Source organism: Trachinotus anak, unplaced genomic scaffold, assembly GCF_046630095.1.
Source record: "Trachinotus anak isolate AG129_WGS33_773 ecotype Australia unplaced genomic scaffold, CSIRO_AGI_Tana_v1 ptg000008l, whole genome shotgun sequence".
Classification (NCBI taxonomy): Eukaryota; Metazoa; Chordata; class Actinopteri; order Carangiformes; family Carangidae; genus Trachinotus; species Trachinotus anak.
This window is the reverse complement of record NW_027273859.1, coordinates 23,780,001-23,791,505: the sequence shown is the minus strand read 5'-3', so window position 1 is coordinate 23,791,505 and position 11,505 is coordinate 23,780,001. Positions and strand designations below refer to the sequence as shown.

Genomic DNA, 11,505 nt, shown 5'->3' with positions numbered 1-11,505 from the left:
TGCATACCCAGCAGTCATCCCTGGGTATGAGCGGCTCCAGGAGGTCTCCTGCTTGAATCCTCTCACCGTTCCAGGCCTTGAAGCTCACAGCCGTGGTTGAAGGCTGTAGGGAGGGTCCTGCTGCCCACACAGGTGTGTTGAGACAGTGAATGGTGATGTGCTGCACGGCCTCAGTGCTCAAAAGGTGGATGAAGTTCATCTGGATACGACCCACTCCTGTCTCCAACTGTAAGGAAAGTGGATTTTTGCAAAGTTACTTACATTTGTACATATTTGTAGCATGAATGTGGGGTTCATTATTCAAGCTAAAATTTTGATGTTGCAACACTGACCAAGATGTGTAGATCTACATGGTTCCCATTGCACCAGTTTGTTACAAAATGTGTCCCACAATATGACTCCATGTAGGGCTTACATTAAGTGCCTCTTAAGGTGCAGTATGTGATTGGTTTGACCTCAGATTTCAGGTATATTCACAAAAATAATTGATAAATTTGGGTAGATAGAAACTAGAATTAGTGCCTTATGATTGTATGCCTCCGCCACTCAGACTAGTTTCAGATTACATACCTTTTTATTCAGCATCATAAATTATTAACCATTTGTATGGAAAACTTGTCAACATTGCTGTGTGAAGTCTTGAGTGATGGCTAAAAAGTGTTTTATGAGGTCACACTGACCTTGACCTTTGGCCACCAAAAGCTAATCAGCTTGAGTCCGCTTGAGTCCACGTGAACATTCTTACCAAATTTGTTCCCTGGCGGCTTTGTGGAGATGTCACGTTCACAAGGCCAAAACCACGTTTTGTGAGGTCACCATGACCTTGACCTTTGACTACTAAAATCTAATCAGTTCATCCTTTAGTCCAAGTGAATGTTTGTGCCAAATTTGAAGAAGTTCCATGAAGGCATTACTGAGATACGGTTTCCACGAGAATGGGACGGATGGAACGACAACACAAAAAAATGCCTCTGGCTCTGGCTGTTGCCGTCACGGAGGCATAAACAGAGAAACAATGTTTCTCAAATAATGTTGAAATGTTAAAAATAATCTCATTTTAATACCACAGTTTGTTTCAAACATATCCTGATATACTGGACAAGTCTCTGTCATAAGGGACTTCAGCACAATCAATCTGGGGATTGATAACAGGCTCCACTTCTTTTTTTCTTTTTTTTTTAAAGATATTTTTTTGGGCATTTTTTGCCTTTGTTGACAGGACAGTAGAGAGTGACAGGAAAGGGGCAGAGGGAGAGGGGGAATGACACGCAGGAAGGAGTCGGGCCGGTCGGGAGTCAAACCAGCGCTCGCCTGCTGAGAGCATCCGCTCATGTGCTACGCGCCCTAACCACTCCACCATCGGGCCGCCCCACAGGCTCCACTTCTGATATAAATTAGACGGAGTTACATCTGGATCCCAGATTGTGCCTTTAAGTATGATCGTCTATTTTGTTTCCAGTTAATCCAGGAATTGGGTCTGGCCATGATGAATTGCTGCATTGTAGAGTTGAAATATTAACTCCAAAATAAAAAGAAAGAAAGGATGAAGGACAGTTTAAGATTCTAGAGGTTTACTTGCCAACTGAGCGTGCCTTTGATGGTGTCAAGTCTTAAGTGGGGCGCCTTAAGATTCACTGCATGAATTACCCATCCAAATAGTGAGGTGTTTATTGTATAGAGCCAGAAGATGAACAGCTGTGCTCCTTTATTTATCGCATGAATGGCACACACACATACACAGCCCATCTTAAACATTAAGCCTTTCTACTTCTTGAGAAATTCTTTCTAAGCCAACATGAAGAAAACATTCCCCACAAGGACACAAGCCACTCAACGATTTGATATTCATCCACAGTCTGCACAGCGTTCTCCAGAATTGATCTCGTCTCTATCTAAGCGATGTGTGTTTAAATTCTATAGGGTTTTTTGTCTAGCTGAGGCAAATGACTGAATATAGAAGCGGTCCTCACCTTGGATACTGTGATAGGTTTCAGGCACGTTTGTCCTCTAGCAGTGAAGTTACATGTCACCTCAATCGTGTCAGCAGCGCAGCCGAGGTTTGGGTCGATCCAGTAAGTGCCTGTCAAAGAGCAGCAGCAGAGGAGCAAACTTATCAATCAAAACACAGTGAACTGGAGCAGAGAAACGAGGCAGTGGTTTAAACGTCTCCTCACCATCATACATCCTGTCTTCACAGTTGTAAAGGTCTCGGCAGATTCTGGCAGGATTGTCGCGGTTTCCCAGAGGGTTCTTTAAACTCTGGATCAGAGTGCTGAGATGCTGCAGGGTCTTGAAGATCTCCGTGCCCTGGTCTAACATGGGCAGGTCCATGCTCTGATAATTCTGCTTTGGACATAAATATTATGACTTTTATTATCATACAGCACTAATTTATTATTTACCAACTCTCATATTTTATGCTTCTGCAATGGCTCAAAAATTCTGACACAAAACGGACACAACAATCACCAGTGACTCATTGCAAAGAGCATCATTTCCCTCCAAACTGACCTCTTGCCTCAGTGCAGCATGGGAGTCAATGATGACTTGAAAGGCAGCACCAAGAGCCTCATTTCTCTACCAAAGGAGACAGTGAGGGAATGAAGTAACCACAACCATGAGCATTTTTACTTCTCTGTTTGTACTACAACATGTCGTCACTCCCCAAAAAGCCCTGATTGACAAAGAGAAACATACTCACAAGTGAAAGGGCAGAACTGGGACGACCCTAGAGACAAAAGGGAGAAACCAATATTATAGGCAGCTGTTTTGCCACGCATTTGTTATTTTTTGATAGCATTTCTGTCGCAACAGCTACTCAATGTATTTGTGTTCATGAAGCAGGTCTATAAATCCGTAGTCGGTGGTAGATTATTCATGTATGCACCTAAACTATTATGAACGCACAGGAAACCAGGCATGAATGAAGAGGAAATAGAGCATTTCAGATGCAGTAAAGAGGAGCCGCTGGCTAACAGCTATTTGAATTAGATCACAGCAGACAATAAGCAGGTCTATAACAAGTTAGATTTTCCTCTAAATAGCACACTTGACATGCTCACAGTCTTACCAGGGTGTAGCTGTATGGCTGAGTTTTTCATCTTCAAATAATTTTCACAGCCACAGTTGATTAAGCATGGTTTATTTTAAATTGAACTGTGGGATATGAATTATGAAAAATACTTGATGTAACCATTACAGGTGTCTTCAGGTCAAAAAAAGGAGACTAGGCTTTGCTTGAGTTCAATGAAGACCCACTTGTTCCAAGATATTTCTTTCTTGGTTTAGTGACAGTATCTAGGGAAGTGCTCTGACTTCTGTCTAAATAAGTTTAATCTATGGTATGTCTTGAATTGTAATAAACTAAATTGGAAAGAAGTTTCTTCAGGGAGAAAAAGACTCAGATAGAAACAGATTTGCAGTAGTGCAAACAGACAAAAATTTCAGCAATGTGTGTGGATTCTCTGCTGCATTTCTACATTTTGACTCCTACAAAGATGCAGAGTCTAAAGACTAGTCTGTTTGCACCATTAAAGACAGAAAATCAATTACTGTGCTCGAGTCTTTCTCCCTCTGAAATACGCTGTCCTTGATCTGGAAAGCAGCTAATTCAGCTTCAGATGCTCAAAGAATGACTTCTCACAAAGGAAAATTCTCATTTAAAGTTTTACTTTAAACAAGCCAAAGAATTTTATGTATCTAAATTCATCTTTTTTACTAATGTGAAAAAATTTGCTACTTACTTGTGGTCCTGGTGGTCCACGGGGACCAGGAGATCCCTGAAAGAAAAATACCAAACACCCCCATTATGCTTCACATCATTTATAACTTGGACTTCACAGAAGACGATCAAGAAGTTCATTTGCTTCTTCTCATGCTGAGTAGACCAAAGGCGTGAGCAGAGAACAATGATTAAGCTATAAGTGGTGAATCATCACTCACCCTTGGTCCTTGCAATCCCTGATTGAAATCAAAGAAAAGAAAAGAAATCAATATTCCAGCAATATTAGAATGAGTATGAGAGCAGACCAGATATTATGTCATGTACAGTATAATACCATCTTTTTGCTACCAGTTCAATACAGTCTTTATATACCGTCTGTTGTATTGCTGTTGAATTGCCCTCTTGCTTCTGTGCAAGCCTACACTCCGAAATCTTATTTCCGCACAGCAAATCCTATTTTTCACACCGCAAACCTATACATGAGTGTCGGCGCTTTCAGAGTGAGCTTGTGAATTATGCCTGTGTGTGAGCACTCAACAAACCTCTTCAAAAAGCTTGAGATAAGCATGCAGCCAACATTTATCACCCTGACAGGAATTCCACAGCAGCTAAGTGTTACTGTGAGTGTAACAACAAACAGTGGAGTACAATAGGAAATGAAAAGTGCTGAGGGCGAAGCAGGCCGAGTGGTGTGCTGTCTCCATACTAAGTATCCTATTCTGTGCTCACAGTACAGACAGAAAAGATTCATCAAAACAGCGCCACGCACCGTCTCCCCCCGACTTCCTTTGTCACCCTGGGGTCCCTGATGGAGAGAAAGGAGACAGAGGATCACTCCATCACTGCCAGAAAGCAGAGAGAAGTCACATAAAGCTTGGCAGATAGGATGAGATATGAGCTACATACAGGATGACCACCGGGGCCGATGATGCCAACGGGGCCCGAAGCTCCCTCCGTACCCTGGGAAGCAGAGGCATGTTAGTGACTGAGGACACATATGATGGAGCGTCCGATGAAGCAGTGCTTATTTTTCATGGCAAGTGTGCAGTTTGTGAGAGCTGAGGGCCCTGGCATTGGCTGAAATACTGAGTTACCAAACTGCTATTAATCCTCATCTTACCATCAAACCACGCGGTCCTTTCGGTCCCTGTATCCCTGCCGGGCCAATGTCTCCAGGTGGTCCCTACAGACACACAAACAATTGTTTTTTTATGGGTTGGTAAGGTGAGTCAGAGGTTGAACCAGTAATCAATGACCTTTGTTGACCTCTGTTGGCAACAAGTAGGATTTAATACACTGATGAATTTCTCTGCAGGTACTAATTGGTAAACACGTAAAAGGCTTAAGTAGCTTAATCTACAGTTCCACTAATGGCCAATAGATGGTTGAATTAAAAAAAAAAAAATGAATATCAGTGTCCCAATCCCATCCAATTTGTTCTTCTGGTGTTTTGTAGAATTATCACACTGGACACAAGACTAAGGCTGCAACAAAACTATCCATTGTTGTTATTAATCAATAAAGCATCTAATGAGTGAAACATCAAAACATATCAGTTTTGTTGTCTTTCATTTTTAGACAGCACAGTCTGAAACCCAAAGGTATTCAATTTACAGTCAGACCACACTGAGCAATGCAGACAATCATCATGTAAATTTTTCATATATTATGTTTTATATAAGTAATATTACTTGAAAAATTGATCAGTTATCAAATTTATTTGTTGGCTGGAGCCAGTCCCTGCTGACATTAGGCGAGGGCGGGGTACACCCTGGAGAGGTCGTCAGTCTATCACAGGGCTGATTTATAGAGACAAACAACCATCCAAACACCTACTGGCAATATAGAGTTGCTAGTTAACCTAACCTGCATGTTTTGGGACTGTGGGAGAAGCTGGCCTTGGGGAAACCCACGCGGGCACGAGGAGAACATGCAAACTCCACACAGAAAGGCCCCGGGCAGCAGGTTCAAACTCAGAACCTTTTGCTGTGACACAGCACTAACCACTGCACAGCCCATCACTCGTTTGACTTGACTCATTAAAAATGTATTAAGGCTGAAAAAGAGGCATGTTTGCTTTCCCGCCACCCACGATCCCCTGTGCTGTGAGAGCAGTAAACCCAAGCACAAGCTTCAAAATGCGCATTTGGGAACTTGTGGGTGGTGTCACACATGTTTTTATATGATCTGTGTCTCCTTTATTCGTCTTTGGGCAGCAACAAACAAAACACTGTAGACACAAATGTGCTAGCCTATGGGCCAAGATCTAATATTTTCATACAACGCTTAAAATGCTTATCCAACTGCTTAACAGCACATGTGCTACCAGTTTTAATCATAACCAAATATAGCCATAAAAAGAAAGGGTTTGCAGCTGTGTTTTTGCTACATTTTTGCCATAATAGTACCAGAAAAAAAACAGCTTATGTTTGATTAATGTAGTAATTCTGAGGAAGTGGAAAAGTTTTGTAATAAACAAGTGTAAACAGCTTTATCTCTCCTCTTACTTAGAATACGGTCAATACGGTCGCCATTACAGCCATTAAAAATCACTCCATGACTTTAGATGTTAGTTTGTTAGCTGTTTACTACAGAGCCTTTATTTCTGCAATTTTATCTGATTTTACTGACTTCACTCTAATTATCCTTACTCATTGCTTCTGTTTTAGAACAACTATTATAAACACTAAACACTAACACAAACTCATCTGCTTCAAGCTCCTGTTCATTTCCCACCTTGGGAAAATACCCAACGGCCTCTCAGGGTTTCAAATTAAAGAGTCAGACTCTAGTGAAGTCTGTTCTGTTTCTTCACCTGGCAATAATCTATTGTGCAGTAAGTAAAGCAGACTTATGGAGTAGCAGATGTTATCCTGGGGCATGTTACAGTAACACCTAACAGCTTTCAGACCAGTTATTCCTGAAGATAAGACAATGTAATGTACCTCAAGACAATTTTAGGCATTTAAACTTCACAAAACTGACTGTTCTGTCTTAGAGCCATGTCATTACTCTGACCTAAAGGTTAAGAACTTAGTTCAGACTTGAAAACTACAACTTAACTTATAGAATTTATGGGTCTGACTGTCCTGAGGCCATCGTGAGTGGAGTTTGGTGGGACATACCTTTGGCCCAAACAGACCGAACACCCCTGGATATCCTTGTCCACCAGTGTCCCCCTGATACACAAAGAGAAGGGAAAGTATGGTAAAATGTCATATATAGGAAGTGCAGTAAGTTATTTTGGTAAGTCAGTGCTCACTGGTTGCCCTTTAGGTCCCTGGTCTCCTTGTTTTCCTGGCAATCCCATCCCACCAATAGAGCCTCTTTTTCCTGATGCACCAGTTTGACCCGGGAGACCCCTCTCACCCTGGAGAACACACACACAAACACACATAAATGCTTGCACATCTAGCCTCACATCACACCCAACAACCTCTGCACCAGACGCAGCAGGAGGAGCCATGAATGCAGCAACAAGCTCATGATCATTCACTGGTTACCCACCAGTGGACACTGCTAACTGCATTTAGTGGGGCCCCTGACCATTTAGGAAGCTCTGCCAAGAATTGAACCTGGATCTGAGCAGTGCTGGAATTTTAGTTTCATTATGATTCAATAAATGGGTGCATGTAAATCACCAGTACAGGACCAAATCAGAACTTTATGCCCAAACCACAGGCAGTGAAGTAAAATTGCCTAATACCACAGGTCCAATAAATAAAGCCTCTCTGTTTGTCACAGTCATGCATATGTAAATTTTATGTAATATTGGCAAGGCCATGCAAATCAATACTGGGCCAACTCATTAATAGTTTGCAGCAGTAATTTCCTGAAATGAATGCAGTGAATATGAGGTCTTTTGAGAGAAGTCTTTGTGCAGGCTTTGGCCTTTTCAGATCAGAAAATGCTCCAAATATAAAGGCAGCATTATGGTGCCGAGGGAGGCAGCCTCACGTATTAGAGCTGAGCTGGCAGTTTCCATTCGATACAGGCTATAAATTTGCCTGCATTGTAATCTATAAAAATGCTTATGCCATAAATTCTTTGTGAATAAGATCAAACATTTCAGCACAAGAAACTAAAGTGGTGCAAATTGTCCAGCCATCGTTCTCACCTTTGGTCCAAAAGAGCCTTGACTTCCAGGAAGTCCTGTCACACCAGTCTTACCCTGCTGCCCAGGTTTTCCCGGAAAGCCCACTTTTCCATCTTCTCCTTGCTCCCCCTGAAGACAAAAAAGTAATAATCTGAGCTGATATTAATTTAATTTAACAACAAATGCACTGCACTGTCCTCACCTTGATGCCTTTGCTTCCATCTTTACCAGGCAGTCCATCCATTCCAGGCAGCCCCTCGAGTCCCTCCCTGCCCACAACCCCCCGTGGGCCAGGGGGACCCTCTGGACCCTTATGAAAGACAGTCAGAGATGTTAATATCAAAGCTGGAATTGATTTTAAATAGTAACATGTAGTTTGACTGAGAGTTCAAGTCAAATTGTATTAATATAGTCAGAGTCATGTCTGATTATATATTTAGACCAACTCACTGGTGGTCCTTTGGTCCCGGATGTGCCTGTTGCCCCTGATTTTCCTTTCTGACCCTGGAGCATAAAGAATTCATGTTCCACAGTTCTGGTATGGGTGCATGACAAACGGTACAGTCCAGTAACACTGCAGTTTTCTCATACTGAAAAATCAAGCCACTATTGTTTATGTCCTTACTTGATCACCTTTGGATCCTTTCAGCCCTGGTCGTCCCTTTGGCCCAGGATGTCCCTAAATTGTTAGATTAGAATTACACTGATGGTGTCTGACATACAGACAATGTGTCAGGTTGTACAGTTTTACATTTCAAGAGAAATAAATGGGATACTTACAGGAAGCCCTGGGGCACCAGCTTCACCTCTCTTTCCATCAAAACCCATTTGACCCTGGAAAATGTAATTTTCTGCACTTCAGTGAACATAACTTAACCCTGACTGACACTATACCTGAAGACAAAAGCAAACAACATGTCAGTTTTGGATTTTTTTTTAAATTCACTTACAATGTGTCCAGGGTCACCTGGCTCTCCTCTAACTCCTCTGCCTCCTGGAGGACCCTTGATTCATATTAAAACAAATTAATTAAAGAACACCAAACACCACAAACAATCAATACAAGAAAAAACTGGTGCATGTAAGAAACTCACTCTGTCACCTTGGGGACCAGGAGGACCTTCTGCCTTGCTGTCGTCCCCCTGTTCACCCTAAACAAGCCGTGTAGAAATAAACAAACAACTGCAATCAATGGCATTTCCCTAAAACCCAATGGTCTGTGCAGAATCAATGCAAGGCTTGTTTGAAAGAGTATAACAATGGAAACACATTGCTTGATCTCTTTACATGAATGGCAAATCATTATATTCTCTATTACCCACAATGATCCCATTTTCACATAAATGGCGCCACTGTCTGTTCCAGGGTCTTTATGGAATTCATTAACCAATAACCAAGGCTGTGTGTATGATTTTAATAGTCATGTGCTGTGCATATGTCAAATTAAATAAATAAGAGGAGCACAGCAGGCATTGAAAAGTAGGGGGATAATTGGTGAAGCCCTGGGGCTGAGCAAAACTGACACTTACATGGATAAAAGCAATATATTGTAGCATTAGTGCTTTTAACATAACTGTGATATAAGGATAAGTATTTATCTGCAGCATGCTTTAGTGCCAGTGTTACCTGGCTCTCTGAATCATTAATTTTGCAATGAACCATGTGATAGTATGATATTGATTTTAATTATAGAGCAAGCACAGCTATTATTTTGAGGATATTGGCAAAGAGAAAATAACAAATATCCGCATCCAGATGGCTCCTGCCCAGGGACTAAAAAAATGTAAATTAGCATCTCACTAAACTCTGGTGCAGTCTGCTCTATTTTGTGCTGCTCCTGTCAAATAAACACAAATTATGGAGCTAATATCCCCAAATCATGAGCAGAAGAGTCCAGGTGTTTGGTAAATTATTTACATTTGACAGCACTTAGATAATTGGATGTGTCCTGGTTCATATCATCGATCACATTAGGCTTGAGTAGAGGAATATTGCAAGGACAATGAGAGGAGGCACTAATTAGGAACACAACTAAAGTCCTGATGCTTCATATAAACTGACCATGCACTCAGAGACAATGTGCTGCATGACTGTTTTTACCTTGTTAAATAATGCAACCATTTCAGGGCCCCTGAGCTCATTAGACATGATGAAAATGCAGACAGCTATTAGGAACAGCAAATAACTGTGAGAATCTACCTTTTCACCTTTTGGCCCAGGAGGTCCCATTGGGCCCTGTGATCCCATGTGACCCTATGACAAGACAGAGAGTTTGTGAGTGCATCTCATTTCAGGGCTGTAACTGCGCAGCCGTCACTCCACTTTACCGTGTGACATATTATATATGTAATGTAGAGAAACACACAGACAGAGGAGGATCAAACTTCTGTAACAGTGTCATTAATCATCACTTCATCTTCTGGTAAAGAATGTCATTTTGAGATTCAGCAGTCAAGTCATGGTCATTTTTTTTAACAGTTTGATTCGACTTGAGTCTTAAATCCATCTTATCCTGACTCTACTATGTGTAAACACACAAGCACAGACCAGCAACATTGCCCCTTTTATCTTCTTTTGTACGTGAAATAAGAGAAAGTTTGATGTCAAACCGAAGTTTCTCCATTATTGCCATATTTTAACTGGCAAATGTGAAGTGCCCACTTCACTGGTATAAACAGATAGAAGAGAGGTGAATCTCTGCAAGCAGACATGATGAGCCAGATAAAGACAAACCAATCTCATCTCTTCTTTTTCTTTTTTAATTTATTCATTACTTTGCTGTCCCCACTGGAGATTAGAGACAGATGTTTTCCTATTTTCTGCCCTCTAGTGGTCAGTTTTAAGGCAAAAATTAATTAAAATTATTTAATGTTCTACTTCTATCCCCAATTCCATCCATCAAGATAAAATGACACATTTAAGGTTGGTTCATACATTTAAAATAGCAAAGAAACAAGAGAAATCAAAGTTCAATAATAGGCTGAAGACTCCAAAACAGGGAAGACAGCTGAGGGTGAAGGAACTGTGTTGACACTTTCTCGTCATTAAAAATTACATTAACCAAAACAACACAAAGGGTTTGTTGACACATCCAAGTGCTGGAGAAAAGGATTTCTCCCAACTGTGGAATGAGGAGGAAGCTCTAAACACCAGCCTGTGATTAATCAACAAGCACAGTGTCTCACAAGTCAACAGTGACATTCAATAATGTTCGGTATGAAATGTAAACCTAAAAACTGTCCAGGCTTTTTAAACACAAGTCGGAGCGAGGAAAGAGATATTTAGCATTTCTTGGTATTTGGAAATAACATAAAGACAAAGGGCCTTGTCACACTAAACAGATTCACTGGATGCAGCTGCGACATCAGGAACATGCCTGGCAACAACGTACCCTACATGTTTTTGCCTTTTTTACCTGCACACCTGATAAAATGTTATGCATACACTACTGTGTAGCGAGGCCATAAGCATAAAAGGCCTTGTTTCCATACAATACATTAAACAGACATAGAAAAAGAAGGAATCCTTTATTTTCAAGGCTGAAGAAGGTTGTAGGAGTTTTTAACATTTCTGAGAGCAGTGTAGAGTTTTTGAAGTGCTGTAGGTTCCCCACCTACATAACATACTGTAATGTTATCATGAATTAGTGCTTACCTCATAACCTGGTATGCCTGGATTTCCTTGT

The 11,505-nt window shown here is 41.2% G+C and overlaps 1 protein-coding gene across 2 annotated transcripts in view; it reads right to left on the bottom strand.

Moving 5' to 3' along the window:
- Positions 1–11,505, bottom strand: part of col27a1b (collagen, type XXVII, alpha 1b) — a 66,439-nt gene that overhangs the window by 2,506 nt on the left and 52,428 nt on the right. The window contains exons 40-60 of one of the 2 annotated variants that reach the window (XM_071483668.1): positions 11,475–11,505; positions 10,020–10,073; positions 8,915–8,971; positions 8,771–8,824; positions 8,601–8,654; positions 8,446–8,499; positions 8,271–8,324; positions 8,023–8,130; positions 7,842–7,949; positions 6,987–7,094; positions 6,850–6,903; positions 4,845–4,907; positions 4,631–4,684; positions 4,494–4,529; positions 3,943–3,960; positions 3,744–3,779; positions 2,702–2,728; positions 2,512–2,577; positions 2,175–2,346; positions 1,971–2,080; positions 8–226 (exon numbers count right to left, since the gene is read on the bottom strand). The exon at positions 11,475–11,505 is cut by the window's right edge and continues 23 nt beyond it. In XM_071483668.1, the coding sequence (XP_071339769.1) occupies positions 8–226; positions 1,971–2,080; positions 2,175–2,346; positions 2,512–2,577; positions 2,702–2,728; positions 3,744–3,779; positions 3,943–3,960; positions 4,494–4,529; positions 4,631–4,684; positions 4,845–4,907; positions 6,850–6,903; positions 6,987–7,094; positions 7,842–7,949; positions 8,023–8,130; positions 8,271–8,324; positions 8,446–8,499; positions 8,601–8,654; positions 8,771–8,824; positions 8,915–8,971; positions 10,020–10,073; positions 11,475–11,505 (1,537 nt within the window). The remainder of the gene's footprint in view (positions 1–7; positions 227–1,970; positions 2,081–2,174; positions 2,347–2,511; positions 2,578–2,701; positions 2,729–3,743; positions 3,780–3,942; positions 3,961–4,493; positions 4,530–4,630; positions 4,685–4,844; positions 4,908–6,849; positions 6,904–6,986; positions 7,095–7,841; positions 7,950–8,022; positions 8,131–8,270; positions 8,325–8,445; positions 8,500–8,600; positions 8,655–8,770; positions 8,825–8,914; positions 8,972–10,019; positions 10,074–11,474) is intronic. The other variant, XM_071483669.1, reaches the window with a different exon arrangement.